The following is a 26,010-nucleotide window of genomic DNA, read 5'->3' as shown; positions in this document are numbered from 1 at the left end:
CTCTACCTAGTTTATGAATTTCTATCATGAATGGGTGTTGGAAGTGTCAATTTTAAAACAGAGTATTTGGAATACAGAAAAATGTCTCAAGCAATTTGGCTTGATAAGCTTGTCCCAAGCTGAGAAACAGAATTATATCTTTCCTTTTCCTTCTATTCCTGGGGGGAAAACAGAAGAAAAAAGTATTTTCGTACAATTGTAACATTTCTTCAGAATAGCAAATAAACTCCTTATTTTTGATGTATTCTATTTTTTTTTATTTTTTAACTTTACAATATTGTATTGGTTTTGCCATATATAAAAATGAATCCACCACAGGTATACATGTGTTCCCCATCCTGAACCCTCCTCCTTCCTCCCTCCCCCTACCATCCCTCTGGGTCGTCCCATTGCACCAGCCCCAACCATCCAGTATCGTGCATCGAACCTGGACTGGTGACTCATTTCATATATGATATTATACATGTTTCAATGCCATTCTCCCAAATCTCCCCACCCTCTCCCTCTCCCACAGAGTCCCAAAGACTTTTCTATATATCAGTGTCTCTTTTGCTGTCTCATATACAGGGTTATTTTTACTATCTTTCTAAATTCCATATATGTGCATTAGTATACTGTATTGGTGTTTTTCTTTCTGGCTTACTTCACTCTGTATAATAGGCTCCAGTTTCATCCACCTCGTTAGAACTGATTCAAATGTATTCTTTTTAATGGCTGAGTAATACTCTATTGTGTATATGTACCACAGCTTTCTTATCCATTCATCTGCTGATGGATATCTAGGTTGCTTCCACGTCCTGGCTATTATAAACAGTGCTGCGATGAACATTGGGGTACACATGTCTCTTTCAATTCTGGTTTCCTCCGTGTGTATGCCCAGCAGTGGGATTGCTGGATCATATGGCAGTTCTATTTCCAGTTTTTTAAGGAATCTCCACACTGTTCTCCATAGTGGCTGTACTAGTTTGCATTCCCACCAACAGTGTAAGAGGGTTCCCTTTTCTCCACATCCTCTCCAGCATTTATTGCTTGTACTTTTGGATCGCAGCCATTCTGACTGGTGTGAAATGGTACCTCATAGTGGTTTTGATTTGCATTTCTCTGATAATGAGTGATGTTGAGCATCTTTTCATGTGTTTGTTAGCCATCTGTATGTCTTCTTTGGAGAAATGTCTATTTAGTTCTTTGGCCCATTTTTTGATTGGGTCATTTATTTTTCTGGAATTGAGCTGTAGGAGTTGCTTGTATATTTTTGAGATTAGTTGTTTGTCAGTTTCTTCATTTGCTATTATTTTCTCCCATTCTGAAGTCTGTCTTTTCACCTCGCTTATAGTTTCCTTTGATGTGCAGAAGCTTTTAAGTTTAATTAGGTCCCATTTGTCTATTTTTGCTTTTACTTCCAATATTCTGGGAGGTGGGTCATAGAGGATCCTGCTGTGATGTATGTCGGAGAGTGTTTTGCCTATGTTCTCCTCTAGGAGTTTTATAGTTTCTGGTCTTACGTTTAGATCTTTAATCCATTTTGAGTTTATTTTTGTGTATGGTGTTAGAAAGTGTTCTAGTTTCATTCTTTTGCAAGTGGTTGACCAGTTTTCCCAGCACCACTTGTTAAAGAGATTGTCTTTAATCCATTGTATATTCTTGCCTCCTTTGTCAAAGATAAGGTGTCCATATGTGCGTGGATTTATCTCTGGGCTTTCTATTTTGTTCCATTGATCTATATTTCTGTCTTTGTGCCAGTACCATACTGTCTTGATGACTGTGGCTTTGTAGTAGAGCCTGAAGTCAGGCAGATTAATTCCTCCAGTTCCATTTTTCTTCCTCAAAATAGCTTTGGCTATTCGAGGTTTTTTGTATTTCCATACAAACTGTGAAATTATTTGTTCTAGCTCTGTGAAGAATACCATTGGTAGCTTGATAGGGATTGCATTGAATCTATAAATTGCTTTGGGTAGTATACTCATTTTCACTATATTGATTCTTCCAATCCATGAACATGCTATATTTCTCCATCTATTAGTGTCCTCTTTGATTTCTTTCACCAGTGTTTTATACTTTTCTATATATAGGTCTTTAGTTTCTTTAGGTAGATATATTCCTAAGTATTTTTTTCTTTCCGTTGCAATGGTGAATGGAATTGTTTCCTTAATTTCTCTTTCTGTTTTCTCATTATTAGTGTATAGGAATGCAAGAGATTTCTGTGTGTTGATTTTATATCCTGCAACTTTACTATATTCATTGATTAGTTCTAGTAATTTTCTGGTGAAGTCTTTAGGGTTTTGTATGTAGAGGATCCTGTCATCTGCGAACAGTGAGAGTTTTACTTCTTCTTTTCCAATTTGGATTCCTTTTATTTCTTTTTCTGCTCTGATTGCTGTGGCCAAAACTTCCAAAACTATGTTGAATAGTAATGGTGAAAGTGGTCACCCTTGTCTTGTTCCTGACTTTAGAGGAAATGCTTTCAATTTTTCACCATTGAGGATAATGTTTGCTGTGGGTTTGTCATATATAGCTTTTATTATGTTGAGGTATGTTCCTTCTATTCCTGCTTTCTGGAGAGTTTTTTTATCATAAATGGATATTGAATTTTGTCAAAGGCTTTCTCTGCATCTATAGAGATAATCATATGGTTTTTATTTTTCAATTTGTTAATATGGTGTATTACATTGATTGATTTGCAGATATTGAAGAATCCTTGCATCCCTGGGATAAAGCCCACTTGGTCAATGTGTATGATCTTTTTAATGTGTTGTTGGATTCTGATTGCTAAAATTTTGTTAAGGATTTTTGCATCTATGTTCATCAGTGATATTGGCCTGTAGTTTTCTTTTTTTGTGGCATCTTTGTCAGGTTTTGGTATTAGGGTGATGGTGGCCTCGTAGAATGAGTTTGGAAGTTTACCTTCCTCTGCAATTTTCTGGAAGAGTTTGAGTAGAATAGGTATTAGCTCTTCTCTAAATTTTTGGTAGAATTCAGCTGTGAAGCCGTCTGGACCTGGGCTTTTGTTTGCTGGAAGATTTTTGATTACAGTTTCAATTTCCGTGCTTGTGATGGGTCTGTTAAGATTTTCTATTTCTTCCTGGTCCAGTTTTGGAAAGTTGTACTTTTCTAAGAATTTGTCCATTTCTTCCACGTTGTCCATTTTATTGGCATATAATTGCTGATAGTAGTCTCTTATGATCCTTTGTATTTCTGTGTTGTCTGTTGTGATCTCTCCATTTTCATTTCTAATTTTATTGATTTGATTTTTCTCCCTTTGTTTCTTGATGAGTCTGGCTAATGGTTTGTCAGTTTTATTTATCCTTTCAAAGAACCAGCTTTTGGCTTTGTTGATTTTTGCTATGGTCTCTTTTGTTTCTTTTGCATTTATTTCTGCCCTAATTTTTAAGATTTCTTTCCTTCTACTAACCCTGGGATTCTTCATTTCTTCCTTTTCTAGTTGCTTTAGGTGTAGAGTTAGGTTATTTATTTGACTTTTTTCTTGTTTCTTGAGGTATGCCTGTATTGCTATGAACTTTCCCCTTAGGACTGCTTTTACAGTGTCCCATAGGTTTTGGGTTGTTGTGTTTTCATTTTCATTCGTTTCTATGCAAATTTTGATTTCTTTTTTGATTTCTTCTGTGATTTGTTGGTTATTCAGCAGCGTGTTGTTCAGCCTCCATATGTTGGCATTTTGAATAGTTTTTCTCCTGTAATTGAGATCTAATCTTACTGCATTGTGGTCAGAAAAGACGCTTGGAATGATTTCAATTTTTTTGAATTTACCAAGGCAAGATTTATGGCCCAGGATGTGATCTATCCTGGAGAAGGTTCCGTGTGCACTTGAGGAAAAGGTGAAATTCATTGTTTTTGGATGAAATGTGCTATAGATATCAATTAGGTCTAGCTGGTCTATTTTATCGTTTAAGGTTTGTGTTTCCTTGTTAATTTTCTGTTTAGTTGATCTATCCATAGGTGTGAGTGGGGTATTAAAGCCTCCCACTATTATTATGTTATTGTTAATTTCTCCTTTCATACTTGTTAGCATTTGTCTTATATATTGCGGTGCTCCTATGTTGGGTGCATATATATTTACAATTGTTATATCTTCTTCTTGGATTGATCCTTTGATCATTACGTAGTGACCTTCTTTGTCTCTTTTCACAGCCTTTGTTTTAAAGTCTATTTTATCTGATATGAGTATTGCTAATCCTGCTTTCTTTTGGTCTCTATTTGCATGGAAAATCTTTTTCCAGCCCTTCACTTTCAGTCTGTATGTGTCCCCCGTTTTGAGGTGGGTCTCTTGTAGACAACATATGTAGGGGTCTTGTTTTTGTATCCATTCAGCCAGTCTTTGTCTTTTGGCTGGGGCATTCAACCCATTTATGTTTAAGGTAATTATTGATAAGTATGATCCCGTTGCCATTTACGTTATTGTTTTGGGTTCGAATTTATACACCCTTTTTGTGTTTCCTGTCTAGAGAATATCCTTTAGTATTTGTTGGAGAGCTGGTTTGGTGGTACTGAATTCTCTCAGCTTTTGCTTGTCTGTAAAGCTTTTGATTTCTCCTTCATATTTGAATGAGATCTTTGCTGGGTAGAATAATCTGGGCTGTAGGTTATTTTCTTTCATCACTTTAAGTATGTCTTGCCATTCCCTCCTGGCTTGAAGAGTTTCTATTGAAAGATCAGCTGTTATCCTTATGGGAATTCCCTTGTGTGTTATTTGTTGTTTTTCCCTTGCTGCTTTTAATATTTGTTCTTTGTGTTTGATCTTTGTTAATTTGATTAATACGTGTCTTGGGGTGTTTTGCCTTAGGTTTATCCTGTTTGGGACTCTCTGGGTTTCTTGGACTTGAGTGATTATTTCCTTCCCCATTTTAGGGAAGTTTTCAACTATTATCTCCTCCAGTATTTTCTCATGGTCTTTCTTTTTGTCTTCTTCTTCTGGGACTCCTATGATTCGAATGTTGGGGTGTTTAATATTGTCCTGGAGGTCTCTGAGATTGTCCTCATTTCTTTTAATTCATTTTTCTTTTTTCCTCTCTGATTCATTTATTTCTGCCATTCTATCTTCTAATTCACTAATCCTATCTTCTGCCTCTGTTATTCTACTATTTGTTGCCTCCAGAGTATTTTTTATCTCATTTATTGCATTATTCATGATATATTGACTCTTTTTTTATTTCTTCTACGTCCTTGTTAGGGCTAGGGCACCCCACTACAGTACTCTTGTCTGGAAAATCCCATGGATGGAGGAGCCTCGTAGGCTGCAGTCCATGGGGTCGCTAAGAGTCGGATACGACTGAGCGACTTCACTTTCCCTTTTCACTTTCATGCATTGGAGAAGGAAATGGCAACCCACTCCAGTGTTCTTGCCTGGAGAATCCAAGGGACTGGGGAGCCTGGTGGGCTGCCGTCTACGGGGTCGCACAGAGTCGGACACGACTGAAGCGACTTAGCAGCAGCAGGTCCTTGTTAAACCTTTCTTGCATCTTCTCAATCCTTGTCTCCAGGCTATTTATCTGTGATTCCATTTTGATTTCAAGATTTTGGATCAATTTCACTATCATTATTCAGAATTCTTTATCAGGTAGATTCTCTATCTCTTCCTCTTTTGTTTGGTTTGGTGGGCATTTATCCTGTTCCTTTACCTGCTGGGTATTCCTCTGTCTCTTCATCTTGTTTATATTGCTGAGTTTGGGGTGTCCTTTCTGTATTCTGGCAGTTTGTGGAGTTCTTTTTATTGTGGAGCTTCCTCGCTGTGTATGGGTTTGTACAGGTGGCTTGTCTTGGTTAGTGAAACTTGTGTCGGTGTTCTGGTGGGTGGAGCTGGATTTCTTCTCTCTGGAGTGCAGTGAAGTGTCCAGTAATGAGTTATGAGATGTCTATGGTTTTGTAGTAACTTTGGGCAGCCTGTATATTGGAGCTCAAGGCTGTGTTCCTGTGTTGCTGGAGAATTTGCTTGGTATATCTTGACCTGGAACTTGTTGGCCCTTGGGTGTTTGGTTTCAGTGTAGGTATGGAGGCATTTGATAAGCTCCTGTCAATTAATGTTCCATGGAGTCAGGAGTTCCCTGGAGTCAGGGTTTGGACTTAAGCCTCCTGCTCCCAGTTATCAGTCTTATTTTTACAGTAGTCTCAAAACAGCACCATCGATAAAACATCTAGGTTAAAGGTGAAAAGTTTCTCCACCATGAGGGTCACCCAGAGAGGTTCACAGCGTTACATGGAGGAGAGAAGAGGGAGGAGGGAGTTAGAGGTGACCCGAATGAGATGAGGTGGAATCAATAGAGGAGAGAGCGGGCTAGCCAGTAATCACTTCCTTATGTGCACTCCACAATTGGACCGCTCAGAGATGTTCACGGAGCTATACAGAGAAGAGAAGAGGGAGGAAGGAGACAGAGGTGGCCAGGAGGATAAAAGGGGGGGATGAAAAGAAGAGAGACAGATCCAGCCAGTAATCAGTTCCCTAAGTGTTCTCCACCGTCTGGAACACACAGAAATTCACAGAGTTGGGTAGAGTAGAGAGGGGTTAGGGGGGAGACACAGGCGACCTGGTGGAGAAAAAGGAGACTCCAAAGGGGGAGACAGGAGGCAAGCCAGTAATCTCGCTCCCAAGTAAAAAATGGGTACTGAAAATTGGGTTCTTAAAGGTACAAAATTGGTAACAAATACCTAAAAGCAAAAATTAAAAATCTAGGGTAGAGTTTGGCATTTCAAAAATACATTGTTAAAGAAAAGAAGAAGGAAAAGAAAGAGAGAGAGAGAGAAAAAAAAAACAAAGTCACAAAAATTATAAAGAAAATATAGGTACAAAATTGATAACAAATACCAAAAAGCAAAAGTTAAAAATCTGGAGTAGAGTTTGGAATTTCAAAAATACAGTGTTAAAGAAAAGAAGAAGAAAAAGAAAGAGGAAAACAAACAAACAAACAAAAACAAAGTCACAAAAATTATAAAGAAAATATACGTACAAAATTGATAACAAATACCAAAAAGTATAAATTAAAAATCTAGAGTAGAGTTTGGAATTTCAGAAATACAATGTTAAAGAAAAGAAGAAGAGAAAGAGGGAAAAAAAAAGTCACAAAAATTATTAAAAAAATATATAGGTACAAAATTGATAACAAATACCAAAAAGCTAAAATTAAAAATCTAGAGTAGAGTTTGGAATTTCAAAAATACAATGTTAAAGAAAAGAAAAAAAGAAGAAAGAAGGGGGGAAAAAAGGTCACAAAAATTATAAAATATATATATATGAAGTTTGCTTTAAAAAAATAGGGTCTTTTTTTTTTTTTTGCAAAGTAATAGTAGGTTATAAAAGTGAAAATTAAAGGAGTAATAGAGGTCTTAAAATTTTTTTTAATTAAAAAGAAAGAAAGAATGATCGTAAAAATAGTAAAAATATATCTAGGACTTTCTCTGGTATTATTGTGGGTATTGTGGGGTCAGTTCATTTTCAGCTAGTTCCTTGGTCCGGCTTCTATTTCTCAAGATCTATAGGCCCCTTCCTATGTAGTCGGTACTAACAACAGGGTTTTAATCTATTGCCTGTCGCTTCCAAGGTGGTTCTCTCTGTTATAGCTTCTTCTGTTTGCTGGTCTCTTCAGTGTCTGATTTCCGCCCTGACACAAAGGGAGCGGTGGTGGACACTTTTTTTTTTTTAGGCTCACTTGTTCAGTCGCGCTGTGGGGAGGGAAGGACGCTGCAAATAACATTGGCGTGTGCTCGCAGTGCCTCAGCCACACTGGGCCTGCCCCCACTCACGGCGCGTGTAGCCTCCCTGCCCACGCTGCTCAGGCTCTAGGTTGCTCCGCTGGGATCCATCCGCAGTCAGCCCTGGGCTGCTTGCACCTCCCAGGTCTAAGCCGCTCAGGTTCAGGCACTCGGGTAGTCCTCAGAGGTCCGAGCAGCTCAGGTGATGAGGTGTTTGGCGAGTGCAGCTGCTGCGACTTACCGCCTCCCGGCCGGTCGGTTTTCTGGGTGTACAACTGGTGCACCTTCTCAGGCGGATGTTGACTGTCCAGAGCCCCAAGAAGTCTTAGTTAGCAAAGAAGCCTGCTTACAGTTTTGTAGTCTCTCTGGGGCTGCGATTGCCCCCTTCCGGCTCTGGCTGCCTGTCACCAGAGGGAGATGGTCTGCAGCCGGCTATCTCTGTCCAGTCCTTTGTTCTGTGCGCGGGCCTGGCGGTGTCTTAGGTTACGGCTGGCTTTCCGCATGGTAGCTATCCAACAGTCTGGTTTGCTAGCCCAAATTAGTTCGCTCAGATAGCGCTGGGGGCATTCAGGCCAGATCCTTACTCTAAGCGATGCAGCCCGCGCCTCCCTGCCCAGCCCCCGCTTGCTAGTGGCAGGTGCCAGTGTCTGCGCTGCTTCTCCACTGGGGGAGTTACCGTTGGGCTCGTAATCTGTGGGTTTTAATTGTTCATTTATTTTTCCTCCCTGTTATGTTGCCCTCTGTGCTTCCAAGGCTCGGCACAGACTCGGCAGTGAGAGTGTTTCTTGGAGTTTGGAAACTTCTCTCTTTTTAAGACTTCCTTCCCAGGACGGAGCTCCGTCCCTCCCTCTTTTGTCTCTTTTTTTGTCTTTTATATTTTTTCCTACCTCCTTTCAAAGACAACGGGTTGCTTTTCTGGGTGCCTGATGTCCTCTGCCGGCATTCAGAAGTTGTTTTGTGGAATTTACTCGGCGTAAACGTTCATCAAACATTCATCAAATGTTCTTTTGATGAATTTGTGGGGGAGAAAGTGGTCTCCCCGTCCTGTTCCTCCGCCATCTTAGCTCCTCCTCTATTTTTATTTTTAAAAAGTCTCATATCAAGAAATGTTTTGAATCCACATGCTGTAGACATGTAAAGAAAGAACTGGTCTGAGACAACATATGTTTGTCAAAGCTATCAGCTTTCTGTCACTAGTTAGTTCCCTTGTACTCTTCACAGACCAGGAGGATGACCTAGGTCTTATTCCTGCCTATTCCCTTGGGAAAACCCTTTCTATACTACATGGGTCATTTGCACTTAATAGGATACTGAAACATGAAATTTGGAAACCACATCAAGTGGCTGGGTGTCTCTCCTCCACACCCACAGAAACCTAGATATTTTGGATAAATATTCATTAAGCGTTTAGCATAGGGTCTGCTACTAAGTAGACAGTCACTAAATATTAGCTGAATAATTGGTCCTTATTTAAGAAATCTTAAACAACTGTTGAGACTTCTAAAACTTATACAGGATAAATATGTTTTGCTTTTGACTAGATTTTTGGTCCAATGGGAATTATGAAATATGCCATCTCTCTGGCTTGGGATGAACAATGGAAGAGAATACGGACATTGCTGTCTCCAGCCTTCACCAGCGGAAAGCTCAAGGAGGTAAGAAAAGAAGAGGACTTTCAATTAGACTTACGGAATGACTCTAGGGACAGGTAAAAACCGAGATCATAGTCTCTTTTCAAAGAGGAGTCTGCTGAGTTTGAGTTTTTTAACGTTGGTCTTTTGTCTTTACATCCTAGAGAGACATTTTTAAGATTTTTATAAAATGTCAGTTACTACTCCATGCTTAGGAAAGCCAGGTCCTTCTAGGACTTGAGTCTCCACATTTAACTTCATGTGATGATATATTTAATGTCCAGATGTTCCCCATCATTGGCCAGTATGGAGATATGTTGGTGAGGAACCTGAGGAAGGAAGCAGAGAAAGGCAATCCCGTCAACATGAAAGAGTAAGTAGGGGTGAAGCTGCTGGTGCTCTGAGCTCCACTGAGAGCTTCTCGCTGCCTACCATGGAGTCAAGTTCCAACTGCTGTGTCGATCTAGAGAACAGACAGAAGTAGGTCGTGTTACAAACCTGATGGGCCGCTCCAGAACGAGTGGCGTCGTCAAAGAAAGCCGGGCAGCCAGGAGAGAAGGTGTCTATTGTGTACATGAGCCATAAAGAGCTTATCTTCTTAACTATGACTTTATGGATATTCCAGAAGACTAAAATAAACAGTTTTGAAAGGAGAACATTATCATGCCAAAGTATTGAGTGTAGAGGGTGTGAAACAGTGGCAGAGGAAGGCTCTTGGTATATATTGGCAGGTAGCGCATTGGGCAGTAAAGTTACAGTATTGAACTTGAAACAACTTAAATCTCTTCACACTTTTCCTACAGAAAATACTAAATATTAATTATTAATCACTATTTGTTCTTCTTTCATCCTGAAAAGAGAGAATGCCCTGTCCAGGCTATGGGTGGCATAACCATGGTTTTGTTGTCTAAACTGGGTTTTTTTTAAAAAAACAACTATACTATAATAGCAGATATAAAGGAAGACTGTCCCAGGGAAGCTGAGGACATACGCTCACTGAGCCATGGGATTCCCTAAGTCAATTTGAAAGGATTTTTGTTAAACTCAGAACATTTTTAGTTCTTATAGTTCACAGAAATGACTCTTCCCTCAGAGCAACCACAGAACACTGGGGTTGAGGAAGACAGGTCTTCCAGGAGCCTTAGCAGTAGTGTAAACAAGGAGGGGTGATGTTCCTGGCAACTCAGAACAGGGCACTGCTGTTATGTAATGTGCTAAAGGGAAATCAGCTCTGAGTACAGGTTTTATGGTGAAGCAAGACCCAGGTCAATGTCCCTTCTCTTGACTCCCCAGGAAAAGTTAATTATTCCACACTTTGTCTTACTCAAACACAGTCCTTACACACTCTTTATTGTCCATAGTCAAAACACATTACTGTACTTCCTGTCTGATTGTGCGTGTCTTTCTCTATGACAAGATCCCTGAATTCAGGGGGTGGGGGTCTAGGTTGCCTTAATGTCCCCACCTCCCTAATGTAGGGCCAGTTGCATCACTCACATGTCATATACACCTCAGGAGTGAGTGATAGTAGCAGAGATTCTTCTATGATCCAGCAGGTGGTTCTGAGAGAAGGTGGCTCTTTTCCTGTCTGCCTGGGCATCGGATTTTATGTATATTTCTTGTTGCACATGTTGGACAAGGATAAAGAGGTGTTGATTTTAACTGAACATGTTTTTCTCTCTCTACTAAGCATGTTTGGAGCCTACAGCATGGATGTGATTACTGGCACAGCATTTGGAGTGAATATTGATTCCCTCAACAACCCACACGATCCCTTTGTGGAACATAGCAAGAACCTCTTAAGATTTAGACCCTTCGATCCATTCATTCTTTCAATAAGTATGTGAACTACTTTATTTCTTATTCTTTATTCTTCTTTCATCCCTCCTTTCCTCCCTCCCTCCCTTCCTTCTTTCAATCCTTCCTTCATCTATCTTTTTTAAAATAATAGGTGTAATAAGATGCAATTCACATACCACATAATACACCAGTGTGAAATGTATAATTCATTCATTTTTACATCCTACCTATCCATCAACAAATGAAATGGACATGGAAGTTATATACAACATTCAGTATACACATTGAATATTATATCTGTGTGTGTGTATTCACAGAATTTAATATTATTCAACCAGGAGAGGAAGAAAATCCTGCCATTTGCAACAGGGTGGAAGGACCTTGAGGGTATTATGTTATGTGAAATAAGTCAAACAGAGAAAGGTGAATACTTATATAGAATTAAATTAAAAAAAAAAAAAACCCTGGGTCTTCCCTGGTAGTCCAGTGGTGAAGAATCTGCTTCCAATTCAGGTAACAAGTTCAATCACTGGTCAGGGAACTAAGATCCCACATGCCACAGAGAAAACTGAGCCCACAGGCTGCAGCAAAAACCCAGTCAACCAAAATTTTTAAAAATAAATTAATTTTAAAAATCCAAAACTAAAAAACAACAAGAAGGAAACCAAACTCATATAAAAGCAAGATCAGATTTCTTTTGTTAGGAGAGGAGTGGCTTGGATTGGTGGGAAATTGAATAAAGGTATTCAAAAGATGTGATTTTTCAGCAACAGCATAAAAGTACTGGCAGAATAATGTACAATATGAGTCCACTTAACACTACTGTGATTTACTGTATTTGTGATTTACTAAGAAAGTAGATCCTAAAGGTCCTCATCACAAGGGAAAAAAAAAAAAAAAACTGTAACTATATCAGGTGAGGAATGTTAACTAAGCTAATGGGGCTAATTTTAAAATACATGTGTGTTAAGTCATTCATTAGTCATTGCGCTGTGCCCAAATTAATACAGTGCTGTATCTCAACTATAACACAGCACAACTGAAAAAGAAAGGTTTTTAGTGCTCTCAGAGATATATGCACAACCATCACCGCTGTCAATTTTTGTCAACTCTCACACCCTGTACCTATCACCTTCCACTCCCCCTTAGCTTTAAGCTATCCCTTGGGCTTCCCTGGTGGCTCAGCTGGTAAAGAATCTGCCTGCAATCCGGGAGACCTGGGTTCAATCCCTGGGTTGGGAAGATCCTCTGGAGAAGGGAGCGGCTACCTACTCCAGTAATCTGGCCTGGAGAATTCCATGGACAGTCCATGGGGTTGCAAAGAGTCGGACACAACTGAGCGACTTTCACTTTCTCAATCTATGTTCTGTCACTTCAAATTTGCTTATTGTAGACACTAGATATGAGGGAATCATATACTATGTGGTCTTTTGTGGCTGACTTCTTTCATTTATCACGAGTAGTCTAAAATTGTAGCACGTATCAGTACTTCATTTCTTTGTATGCCAAATAGTATTTCATTATATGGGCATTCCGCATTCTGTTTACCCATTCATCAGCTGATGAACATTTGGGTCATTCACCATTAAGTATGGTGTTAGCTTAGTTTTTCATAGACGACTTTCATCAAGTTGAGGAAATTCCCTTCTGTTCCGGTTTGTTGAGTGTTTTTATCACAAGGGAATGGTAGGTTTTGTCACATGCTTATTATGCAAGTGTTAGATGATCGCATTGTTTTTTTAATTCCTTTGGTATGGTTTATTGTGCAACTTGGCATTCCTGGGATAACCCCACTTGGTCATGGTGTGTATCACCTTTTATGTGTTGCTAGACTCAGTTTGCTAGTATTCTGTTGAGGATCTGTGCATCCATGGGATAAGGTGTGTTGGTCTGTGCCTTCTTGTGCTATTTTTGTCTGGTTCTAGTATCAAACGCAAACACATTGGAAGTGCTCCAATGCCTTCAATTTTTTTGGAAGAGTTTGTTTAAAAATGGGGCTAATCCTTTAAATATTTGGTAGTATTCACCATTGAAACCACCTCTACCTGAGCCTTTCTTTGCCAAGCTGTGGGCTGTTTCTTGATAACTAACTCAAACTTTGTCCATTTTAATAGGTATATCAGATTGTCTGTTTCTTTTTGGATCACTTTCTGCAGTTTGTGTCTTTCTGAGAATCTGTCCATTTTATCTAAATGATCTAATTTATTGTCATACTGTTGTTCATAGATTACTTTTTTATTGAAGTAAAGTTGATTTACAATGTTGCGTTAGATTACAGCAAAGTAATTCAGCTATGTACACACAAACACATATTCTTTTCCAAGTTCTTCCCCAGTATAGGTTATTATAAGATATTGAGTATATAAAGATTTCATTATAGTCCCTGTACTTTTTAAAATGTCATTTGTAATCTCCCTTCTTTTACTTTCAATGCTAGCAATTTGAGTATTTTCTTTTTTTTTTTTTTTGGCCAGTCTAGCTAAAAAAATCTTTCAAAGCATCAACTTTTAGTTTCACTGATTCTCTCCACTGTTTTTTAATCTCCTACTCATTATAGTTTCTTCACTTCTCTTTACCATTTTCTGCCTTCTACTCACTTTAAGTTTTGTTTGTGCCCCTCCTTTCAGAGTGTGAAGGTGGAAATTTAGGTTCTTGACTTAGGATCTTTGTTCTTTTAATATCTAAATGTACAGCCACAAATATCTCCCTGAACACTGCTTTTGCTACATCCCATCAGATTTGATATAGTGTGTCTTCATTTTTAGTCATTTAAAAGCAATTTTTGATTGCCCTTTTTATGTCTTCTACAACCCATTGGTTATTTAGAAGTGTGTTATTTAATTTCCACATATTTGTGTATCTCTTAATTGTCTTTCTGTTATTGATTTCTAATTCTATTCCATTGTAGTAGAAAGACACATACTGTATTATTTTGATCGTGACAATTTTTTTTTAACTGCACAATTAATTGAAGTAACAGATTTTGGTCTGGTTTATCCAAAGAGATGCTAGTCCAAGAATTAAAGGCCATGAGGTGCCAGAATGTAATCCTGTTCTTTGGTCAGTCCAAAGATGCAGAGGGAACCACTGATCTCACTACTATAGTGATGGGCCCCAGATGTGGACTTGGCTTCAATCAGTCATTGACTTGGAAGTCTGAGCAAAGGTCTAGAGGCAATGGGTCATGACTGAGTATCCTGGTGGTTTTACTCTTTTGATTGGTAGAGCAAATTAAATCTGCTAAAGGTAACTATATTTGCTAAATGCAAAGTAAAATTTGCATTTTCACCGAGCTTACTTTTATCTTTTTCTCTGCAGTATTATTTCCATTTCTCAACCCAGTTTTTGAAATATTAAACATTACTCTGTTTCCAAAAAGTACTGTGGACTTTTTCACAAAATCTGTAAAGAAGATTAAAGAAAGTCGCCTCACAGATAAACAAATGGTAAAGTCTGGTGGTGTTTACAAGTGGGTGTGCACTTTTTGATAATTTATTGAGCTGTGTACATATGACTTATATGCATCTTTGCATTTTTGAAACATAGGTAGAAAACTATAGAGTATAGAATATGATGGTTCTAAAATTTGGGGGGCAATGGAAGAGCATAAGAATGGGGAAGAAAATAAGATTATGAGCCAGAGAGTTCTTCTCTGGTTCTTTTACTGAACCAGAGAAGCATGCTAATTAGTATATGAGGGATAAGAGTTACTGATTAAAAATAATTTTACTGATATTTTACCAAATATTAACTTGGTAAAGAATTACTTCAATGCCAAGCCTCATATTTTATAGGTTGTCTGATGAAATACTCCATCGGATGCCTGATACATTGCAGTCTTTTAAAAAGTTGAGCCCTGTCATGGTCTGAAGTGAGCAGGCGTCTTCTCTGGCCAGTGAAGCCACAAGTGGGTTAACCCAGTTTGGCCTTCATGATGCCATGAGGCCAGCACAAGGTTGTCTGCAGGTTAGGAGAGATGGGCTGGTTACAGGATGTCACTAAAGAATGTGTAGAGTCCTGGGAGGGTCAAGAGTTTGTAGATGCTTCTGCAAAATCTGCTGGCGACCTATGCAATGTGAGGGAGTTGATTTGTGTGTCCATTCATTAAGAGTTAAAGTTGAAGGGGAAAAAAGGATTGAAGCCATGGACCTGTTCCTGAGCAAACAGGTGTGACAGGAGAGACAGCAGATAACTATCTGGTTAAGAAGCTGTTTCAAAAGTCAAAGAAACCAAAGATCAGAGAGAGTGAGGGCAAAAAACCAGTGGGACGTGATGGCTGGGTTTCTCTCAGGGAAGCATCATGGTCTCTAAGATTTGTAGGTGGGTGGTTTTGTTCACTGAGGACTCAGGCAATATTAGTTAGACTCTTGCTCTTTAAGGGGCCATATTTTCAGGAAAGAAGTTAAATATACACTCCTGATTTATTTCTATCTTCAGAAGTAATTTCTAAAATTGATTTCTCTTTCTGTTTCCAGAATCGAGTGGATTTACTTCAGCTAATGATTAATTCTCAGAATTCCAAAGAAATTGACAACCATAAAGGTAACCATGGAGAGCTTCGTGGGGGCCGCTATGGGAAGGCGCATAGGTAGGGTGCGGTTCTCAAAATGTGCAAGAAGTTTTCCAGGCATGTGAGAATTTCTGCCAAATGGAAGAAAGACACTTGTGCAGAAAGAGTAGACTATGGTACTTCCTGGAAGTTTCCAGGCACAGCTTTGTTCAGAGCTCAAAAGGGCAAGTGTGGCAAGGATGTCAGGCCCGGAAGTGAGTCATGGTCAGTGGATCACCTACAGCTGAACCTCTGGGGAGCTTTGTTCTAATATCAATTCTCAGGCTCCTCCAGATCCACAGTGTCCCACTGTTGGTGCCCTTAACTTGGAACTCTTGGATAAGGTTGTATTTACAAGCTTACTCTACTCTAGATATTATTTTTTCCCTTTTGTAATTAATAAATGACTTGTGAGAGAAGCCTGTGAGACTGGAAATACACTGTTTCTCTTCAAATTGTCACCTACTTATTTTATCATTCATGGGTGGTTTCTGACTGAAACCATCGTTACCATGATGGTTATAACACGATGACTTTCTGATCCCATCATTCTTCTGTATTTATGAGTTGATGTTCTTTTGTAGGGAAGCTCTCCATTCTCTCTTGTTGGCTTACTTGTTCATCTATATTTATATAGCATGATCTCATGTACTCTCTTACATCACTTTTCATTTTGATTCTCAAATTCTTTCTGGTTTGTCCACTGGAGCTTTTTCAAGTAGGACCTTACATTCTTTTTTCTTTTCTCCTTTCTTCACTTTAAATCTTTTTTTAATGGACTATTTTTAGAATAGTTAGTTTTATAAGAAAATTGAGTGCAAAGTATAGAGATTTCCAATATACATCCTGCCCCAACTACACACAGTCTTCCCCCCACTATCAAAAGACCACACCAGAGTTGTGCATTTGTTAGAATCAATGAACCTACATTAATGCATCATTATCATCCAAAGTGTATAGCTGACCTTAGGGTTCATTCTTAGTATTATACATTCCATGGGTTTTGGCAAATGTGTAAGGATGCACCATCAGTGCATACAGAGTTTCCATTGTCCTTTAAAGTATCTTTTTCTAAGAACTTCCTCACTTTCTGATGTAAGACAATCCAGGTTTCTCTTACCCCTGAGTAGCCCTGGAATCAGCTGTTTTTTCAAAGGAGCTCTGGTTCCCTTTATTGAAAAATGGTATTTATAAATCACAATCTAGGATCTTAGGAATGCTTATTGCCTCTAGGGATTCATTGCCTCTAGGGATTCTTTGCTTCTAGATCTTTCCAGTGGACAAAGCTAAGAACATAAAATATATTTACACAAGACAGTAAGCATAAGTAGTTCCATATCTGCCCTTACCATGATCACTCCCACATGTTAAATTTTAAGCTATCAGTCATTTGACGACCATGTCACAAAATTCTTGAATTTTAAAAATTTTATTCTGAAAAAAATAAAAAAATAAAAAATAAATAAAAATTTTATTCTGGAGCAACACCAGGGTCCAGCCCGGCTGATCCAGGGAGTTCGAAGCGGGGACGGCGTCAGTGAGGATCAGGATACAATAGCTTCAATTTGATATTAATTAGAGATGTAAAGAGTAATAGAATGAGGATAGCTCAGTAGGAAAATTCAGTGGAGAAAAGAGGCTGAGTAGCTTGGTTTACGCGGGAGACCAATAAAACTTCAAGACAAGAAGTTTGTACCACTTACATAGGCCTCAGGCGTCCTTCCATTCTCCCGAAGGAGAGGAGACACTGAGGCCTCCCTGGTCGGATCTTAGAAGCCCAGGCATAATTAGTAAGCATGGCGGGTTCCGCGCTCCAGATGGAGACTCAGCCAGAGTTTGAGAGGGAGAGAGACATGGGGAGACCAGTCTTTCGAGGAACTGATCCCAATTCTTTATTTTCCATGGTCTACTTTTATACACTGAGATGTTATGCAAAAGTCATGCGGGGTCAGCAGTCCTGACTTTTATCAAAGTCAGGTGCTTCATACAAATGTATACAGAGGTCTTAGGGGTGTTACATCATCTTCTGGCCAGGGGGCCTGCTGACAATTTATGACCCTCTCCTTGTGACAGCGGTCAGTCAACCAGGACACTTATTTCTCCAGGGGTGATTATTCTTAAAACAGACGCCACCTTCTGAAGGTACCAGATAAAGTTACATTCCTATAGGGTGAGGGTGTAGTGGGTTTTAATCAAGGAAAGAATTTACTTAGCCTAAGGTCCAACGTGATTAATATCAAAGGTTAATACTTATTTCTTCTATATATTCATTAACGTGTATAAAGGCAGGGGATGTGGAGACTTAGCAGTAAACATTGGCTCAAAAAATGAAAAACCCTTCACCAATACAATTTCTAATCAGCCCACTATACTTATACTAATAGTTTTCTAACTTCTCTAAAGAACCTGTTTTTAGAAGGTTTAAAGCAACTCGTGCCTCTCACGGTTGGGAGGCTGTGAGCAATCACATGTGGCCGGACAAGCCTGTCAGGCAGGCTAGAGAACCTTCAGAGGAGTTTGTAGGTTGAAACACTCTTGTCACACCCAGGAGTTTTTATTAACTGGAGCTCTAAGTTAACTCCTTCTCTGAAAGAGGTGGTGGGGGACAGCCCCCCATAAAGTCAGAGGTGTAGGTGAGAGCACAAAGTAGTAAAGTAGGCAGGCTCTGGTTATGGGGGTAGATGCTCGAGGATTTCCAGGGGGACTCCTGAGACTCGATCAAGCAAGAATGAGCTGACGCCAGCACACCACTATAAATATATCTAAAACTATGTTTAAATCTACTTCAATCTATAATATCTATCTAGATATGTAAGTACATGGTTCAATACATCTTTCTGTGAAGAAGGAGTATTCTATGTTCGCATTGTTTAATATAGTAACCACTTGACATATGTGGCTATTGAGCACTTAACATGTGGTTATTGCCATTGAAGTATAGCATTTAATTGTGATTAAAATTTAAATAGCCACGTATTAGTACAGCTTTAAACCTTCTGGAGTATCATGGGTTTATGCTCACTGGGGGAAAGAATTTGATAGTTGAATTTACCCACAATAGAATCGCAGAAATCATCATGGGGCAATCAGAACCTTGTCGATCTCTCTTCCACTCATTCTCTATTGTTTTTGTTGTCACTCGCTTGGCTGGGGCAGGTACTACATTGACTTGAGTGCTCTAAGTAACGAAGGTCCTACTTCAGTCCCATCAAATAGCTGAGAGACTGACCATGGTTGGTCTCTCAGGAGAAATTGAAAAGAGAGACATATTTATAATTACAAGGGTTTTTTTGCTGAGCATAAAGGAGAGTAAACAGTGGGCATGTACTGAGGAAGAAGACCTTCAGGCCAGGATTGAATCAGCATTGCTAATTCCCCTCCCTGGACCTCATTTTTCTATGGTGCACACTGACCAGTGTCCTTCCACAGACACATCCTTCCTTCTGGTATTTTAATGCCATTGATTAGACTAGGCTCACTCACAGCTCTTCTGGCTTTTAGTCCGTCTCTGTAGTTTTTGTGCCTATCTGAGATCACCCTGAGAAGACTTGTGCCTCAGGTCTTCTGTTGCCTGATGCCTGTCAATTGTATAATCCATGCTTCTTAGCCAAGTATTACACACTAATCACCACATCTTATGAAAAGCCAGACTCTGACTCCATTGTTCTAGTTTGGAATTGAGTCTCTGATATTCTAATAAGTTCCCAGATGTTGGTGATGCTGCTGGTCCATGAACACACTTTGACTAGAAAGAGCCTTCTATTGTTCTCTTCAGTTCAGTTCAGTTGAGTCACTCAGTCGTGTCCAACTCTTTTCGACCCCATGAATCGCAGCACGCCAGGCCTCCCTGTCCATCACCAACTCCCAGAGTTCACTCAGACTCACATCCATCAAGTCGGTGATGCCATCCAGCCATCTCATCCTCTGTCATCCCCTTCTCCTCCTGCCCCCAATCCCTCCCAGCATCAGAGTCTTTTCCAATGAGTCAACTCTTCACATGAGGTGACCTTGGAGTTTCAGCTTCAACATCAGTCCTTCCAAAGAACACCCAGGGCTGATCTCCTTCAGAATGGACTGGTTGGATCTCCTTGCAGTCCAAGGGACTCTCAAGAGTCTTCTCCAACACCACAGTTCAAAAGCATCAATTCTTTGGCGCTCAGCCTTCTTCACAGTCCAACTCTCACATCCACACATGACCACAGGAAAAACCATAGCCTTGACTAGACGCACCTTTGTTGGCAAAGTAATATCTCTGCTTTTGAATATGCTATCTAGGTTGGTCATAACTTTCCTTCCAAGGAGTAAGCGTCTTTTAATTTTACTGCTGCAATCACCATCTGCAGTGATTTTGGAGTTCCTACAAACATATTTAGATAAAAGATAGTTTAATTTCTCCCATAATGTGGCCTTACCCTTGTACAATTTATCCAAGAATCAAGTTATACTTTAACTAGAGTAATTTAAATTATTCTGGAAGAGAATATGGCCCCATATTACTTATAACTAAAGTGCTTTAAGGTTTCTCCAAGGGACACACTGATCACACTGTGTTTGTTAGACAAAAATGCTGTCTCTTGAAATTACCAAACTCTGTTGCTGGGGAGGCAGCATAGTCAGGAGCAGGGAGCCAAGAATAGTATTAGTCCAGTGCAGTGGCTCAGTTGTGTCTGACTCTTTGTGACCCCATGGACTGCAGCACACCAGGCTTCCCTGTCCATCACCAACTCCTGAAGCTTGCTCAAACTCATGTCCATTGAGTCAGTGATGCCATCCAACCATCTCATCCTCTGTCATCCCCTTCTCCTCCTGCCTTCAATCTTTCCCAGCATCAGGGTCTTTTCTAAAGAATCAGTTCTTTGCATCAGGTGGCTAGAGTATTGGAGCTTCAGCTTCAGCATCAGTCCTTCCAATGAATAATCAGGACTGGTTTCATTTAGGATTGACTGATTTGATCTCCTTGCAGTCCAAGGGACTCTCAAGAGTCTTCTCCAACACCACAGTTCAAAAGCATCAATTCTTTGGCTCTCAGCTTTCTTTATGGTCCAACTCTCACATCCACACATGACTATTGGAAAAACCAAGCTTTGAGTATTCGGACCTTTGTCGACAAAGTGATATCTCTGTTTTTAATATGTTGTCTAAGTTTGTCATAGCTTTTCTTCCGAGGAACAAATGTCTTTTAATTTCATGGCTGCAGTTACCATCTGCAGGGATTATGGACAGTGAGAAAACTGGATTAAAACAATTTCTGCCTTTTTCTTGTTTTTTTAATGTATTTATTTATTTTTAATTAGAGAATAATTTTTTTACAATATTGTTGGGTTCTGCCATACAACAACATGAATCAGCCAGAGGTATACATATTTCCCCTCCCTCAGAAGACTGAGAATACAAAACACTCCCAGTTTGACTCTAATTGCTTTTACATTTTCCCCATAGGGATTTGGCAGTTTCATTTGATTTCTCATCATCTAAACTGTGATGTTTAATATTGATGTGTTTCATATAATATAAAATGTCTCTTGTCTCCCTTTAGCTCTGTCTGACATAGAACTCGTGGCCCAAAGTACTATCTTTATTTTTGGTGGCTATGAGACCACTAGCAGTACTCTTTCCTTCATTATATATGAATTGACCACTCACCCTCATGTCCAGCAGAAGGTGCAGGAGGAAATTGATGCAACTTTCCCTAATAAGGTGAGTGATGATACCTGGAGAGAGAAGAGAAGTTGAAGCCTTAGCAAAAATGCCTTCTTGCTGCTTCTTGAACATATTTGCAGAAAGCATAAGCCTCAAATCTTTTACCTGTGCTATTTAAGAAGGATATACATATACAAAACAAAGGGGAAACATAGATAATGCCTTGCACACACAGGAATGTAGGTACTGTGGGAAAAAATGCTGGTCTTGGCATATCATATATTACCGTATGCCATGTTAAAAACTCACAAAATCTTGGTGGCATCTAACAGTCAACATCTATTACTCTAGTGTCTGCATGCATGCATGCTGCATGCTAAGTTGCTTCAGTCATGTCTAACTCTTTGCAACCCTGTGGACTGTAGCCTGCCAGGCTCCTCTCTCCATGGGATTCTCCAGGCAAGAACACTGGAGTGGGTTGCCAAGACCTCCTCCAGGGGATCTTCCCAACCCAGGAATTGACCCTGTGTCTCCTGCAGCTCCTGCATGGCAGGCAGATTCTTTACTACTACAGCTGGACTTGCTGTGGTCTGGGTGTTGGCTGATCTGGGCTAGCCATGGCTAACTAGCTGGCTGACTCAGCTCCTTACATGTTCTACACGTGTCTCGTATTCCACATGTCTGCAGCACAAGGCAATGGTAGGTGTCAGGATCAAGAAGCCCCATCTTGTGGGTGACTTTCACACAGGCTGCTCACAGCACAGTAGCCACCTTTCCACTAATTCAAGGTGAGCCACCTGAATGAGAATGGGAGGGAACCACAGAGTTAGCTACAAGATAAGGACAGACAGTAGTGCCCACCTAAATTACAGATGATGTGTCTTCTCTGGTAAATCTTATTTGGGGATTATTTTGGTGCAATAAGATGAAAAAGTCACTAAGAGACAGAGAGTAGTTAAAGCATTGTGTTCTCCTCTTTTTATAATAATACTTACAATAACAACACCACTATTGGCTAATATTTACTTCTTACTATCTATGTTTATCTAAACACTTTCCATTTATGAATGAATCTAACCTTCATAAAATTCAGTCTTAGTCAGGAGAGTCTAGGTTATGCCTCAGTAACAGATTAGCCTAAAAATCTCAGGGGCTTTCATAGCAAAGGTTTACTTTTAACCCACATCTACACATCCAACATGGATTGTTAGTGGAGGAATTAGTACACAGTTCTGCTCCACAGAGTCACTTGGGGATACAGGCTGAGGCTCCACCTTCTTGTAACTGCCTTATCTGAAACATTCTTGTTATCTGGGGAACAGGAACCTGAGAGTTGCTCACTGACTTTTCAAATATTTTGTCTCTGAACTGCCATAACCACCTCAGTTCACAGCCCATTGGCAAAGTTGGTTTCCCATAACTTCAGATGGCCTGGGAAATATGGGGACTACACGGGATGCTGGGTGAGCAGTGTGTCTCTGCCACACAACCCTATGGAGGGTCAGCTCCATCTGTCTCCATGTAACCTATGAGATACCTGAGTGACAGGGAGATGAAATACTTCCAGACACTAGTCGTGTACCTGGTGGTGATCAAGCCAAGCTGTGATCCAGGGTGTTGGCTCTTGAGCCACTCCTATCCTCCACAATGTTGCCCCTTAAATATAACCCCATGTGACAGCCACATACCACCCTCACTAGTCTCAGATATCTGCAAAAACTGGAGTTCTTTGTGGTATGAGGAGAGCTGGCCCCTGGGGCTGGAGTGGCTTATTTAGACCTTCAAACCTTCTGGTCACACCTGCAGGGACAATAGAGGACTCTTCCAGCAACAGAGGGTGGAGTTGAGGATTCTGATTCCCTTGTAATTTCCTCTAGAACTGAAACTGTTGCTAGTAGCACTCAGTCTTATTCTTTATTTGCGGATTTGGTTTAGAAAGGAATTCATTTCTCTCCAAATCATTTACAGAGTTTTCATTTAATGTAGTATTTCCAAACTGTATACATATAACGAAAAGAATGAGCAGTCAGGAGCCTTCAACTGAGAACCTTCATGTTGAATAGGGGATTTGCTCTTTTACACATTCTCTTTCCTTGGTACTTACATGTGGCCTCACTTTCAAAAAGAAACAGTGATTTTTGCCTATTTCACTTAAGAGTAAGGGTTTTAGCCTATTGCTCACATTTGTTCTCCTGAGAAAGAAATACACTGCATGATAATGTGCAGGATTTCAGACCCTGGTTAGGGCACTGTCCCAACATCTTCCAAGTCCTCACTATTCTACATCTCAATGGGCCCGTGAGAGATCAAAGGACATGATAGATACTAAAATGTCCATAAATGTCCTTGATCAATTTAAATTATTCCCTAGAGCACCTAACATTTCAATAGGACTGCATTGATGGAGTTGAAGGTTGATCCAAAATCTTAATTTATCAAAATCTGTTTTTCTTTTCCGAGGCCCCTCCCACCTACGATGCCCTGGTGCAGATGGAGTATCTTGACATGGTGGTGAATGAGACTCTGAGAATGTTTCCAATTGCTGGGAGACTTGAGAGGGTCTGTAAGAAGGATGTGGAAATCCACGGGGTGACCATTCCCAAAGGGACAACCGTGCTGGTGCCACTCTTCGTTCTTCACAACAACCCAGAGCTCTGGCCAGAGCCCGAGGAGTTCCGTCCCGAAAGGTACAAGACCCTGGAGAAGAGACGCCCACCTCATCCTTTTTGGTGCTTGCAAGTTCTGACAACTCTTATTATAGGTGTCAAACGGGTGACCGTGCAACCGTTTACCTGTATATCTTTTTATTGTTTAAAAGATTTTTCTCTTTAACTGGGTTCATTCTTTGAGTTGAATTATTCAAACTAGATTAGAAAAAATAAAATTATTAGCTGTCTTTATTCCTAATACAGTACGATAGGCCTCATTAATAATGTATGTCCTTGTGGACAGTTTTCTACGCATATATAGATTTTTGAAACTTTGAGTGGTATTCTTATATATTATTTAGTTCTAAATGGCTTGATTTATTTAACAATAAACTATAAACAATATTCTATGTGCATATGTTTGTATGCACATTCCATAAGTTACCTTACTACTGTCTTATTTCAGGTGTATAGGCTTTTTGTTTCCTTTAAGCCTTTCTCTCTATTCTCTCCTAGCTCTCTGAATTCACACATGTCCCACATTCCTTATTTTTAGACACGGCTGCTGTTTGCTCTTACTATTGTGGGAGCACAGGCTGGAGACCAGAGGTCTCATCCCTGTGGTTCAAGCAGCCTCACTGAGGATGGAGGAGCACCCAGGGGCCCTGGTTCTGTCTTGGGTGCAGACCTGGGCCAGCTCCCTTCTGTCTCAGTATTTGGTGACTTTCCAAAGAGAAGTCCTCTGCTCTCTAGACATCTAGATTTCCTCCTTGGAGAGCTGTTGAGTATCCTTTTCAGGAATTAGGAGCAAAGGTCTGGTTTGGGCACAGTTTGAACTCTGGATAGAGTTGATTCTCTCCCATTTAGTGTGCAGGGATCAAGGTTTGGAATGAACTTTTCAGGCACTGCCTGGGATCTGGACTTTCATTTCACCTTGACTACGGGTTGTCATTTCATCTCACCCTGATGGCCAACGGTTGTCTTGTTTGCCCCGATGTCCAAGTTCTACCATAGTGGTGACACACAATACTTGTTGATAGAAGAGTCAGAGTCCACCAAGTCCCCTGTTCTAGACCAGGGACACTCTGTTTCTCCCTCAAGCTCAGCAGCTCCCCCTCCTGCAGCATCCGGAAACTAAAAATGGAGACCACTCACCGTACTTCCCTTTCATTCATTCAGCCGTCAAGCAGAGATTTAGTGCTTACCTGTGTATGTCAGGGACTGGGCCACGGAGCGGGAAACCAAATATTTACAAAGGCCTATTATGGAGAATTTTACAAACATACACAAGTGTGGGTGTATTTGAAACATATACAGGTATACTCTATAGGCACAAGCCTATGAAATACATTTTTATTGTGGTATATTGCGAGTTGTGTTCGTTTCTGCTGTACAATGTATATCTGTGTGTGTCTATTCCCTGCTTAAGAAGCGTCAACCCATGTTTGCACATTCACGTGACACTGCTGTCCTTCCATCTCCATATTATTTTGTCACATTGTCTGTAAATTTACATAATGTTTTACAAAATAAGGACTCTTTTAAATATATGTAACCACAATGCTATTATCACTTTCCCCAAATATGCATTTTTCCTTGACATATTAAAATACCGAGGAGTCAAATTTTTATAACACAGAGGTCTAACCATCAGGGAATTTATAGGCTAGTGGAACAGATAGACAAAGAAATCAGTGATTATCTGGAGTAGCCTGGCATCCCATGCTGACAGAATTCTACTGACCTAAGCATTCTGTGTGTGGCAGAGAGAGGTAGAGAGATAATGACACATGGAGGTTGGAAGGGAAACGAGGGAAAGCAGTTGAAATATAACAATTTAAATACTCAGAGGTGTTTCTCCTGCTTCCTTCCCCCATGAGCACACGAGTGACGTAAGTGTGCTTGGAGATGGAACCCATGTTTTCTTCAATCAGATTCATTTCCTAACTGCCTTTCAGAGAGTGAACATGTCACCACCCTGAATGTAAATTTAGAGTTTAAGGATACATTTTCTTTAAATAACCATTACCTCAACTTAACAGGA

At 40.0% G+C, this 26,010-nt stretch overlaps 1 protein-coding gene across 1 annotated transcript in view; it reads left to right on the top strand.

Annotated features, from left to right (window-relative positions):
- Positions 1 to 26,010, top strand: part of CYP3A28 (cytochrome P450 family 3 subfamily A member 28) — a 38,604-nt gene that overhangs the window by 9,972 nt on the left and 2,622 nt on the right. Inside the window, exons 5-11 of the mRNA NM_174531.3 lie at positions 9,240 to 9,353; positions 9,614 to 9,702; positions 11,020 to 11,168; positions 14,448 to 14,575; positions 15,605 to 15,671; positions 21,215 to 21,375; positions 23,779 to 24,005. Coding sequence (NP_776956.2) covers positions 9,240 to 9,353; positions 9,614 to 9,702; positions 11,020 to 11,168; positions 14,448 to 14,575; positions 15,605 to 15,671; positions 21,215 to 21,375; positions 23,779 to 24,005 — 935 coding nt within the window. The remainder of the gene's footprint in view (positions 1 to 9,239; positions 9,354 to 9,613; positions 9,703 to 11,019; positions 11,169 to 14,447; positions 14,576 to 15,604; positions 15,672 to 21,214; positions 21,376 to 23,778; positions 24,006 to 26,010) is intronic.

This window comes from Bos taurus, chromosome 25 (genome assembly GCF_002263795.3).
Source record: "Bos taurus isolate L1 Dominette 01449 registration number 42190680 breed Hereford chromosome 25, ARS-UCD2.0, whole genome shotgun sequence".
NCBI lineage: Eukaryota > Metazoa > Chordata > Mammalia > Artiodactyla > Bovidae > Bos > Bos taurus.
The sequence above is the reverse complement of the archived record's forward strand: the minus strand, read 5'-3'. Positions and strand labels throughout refer to the sequence as shown.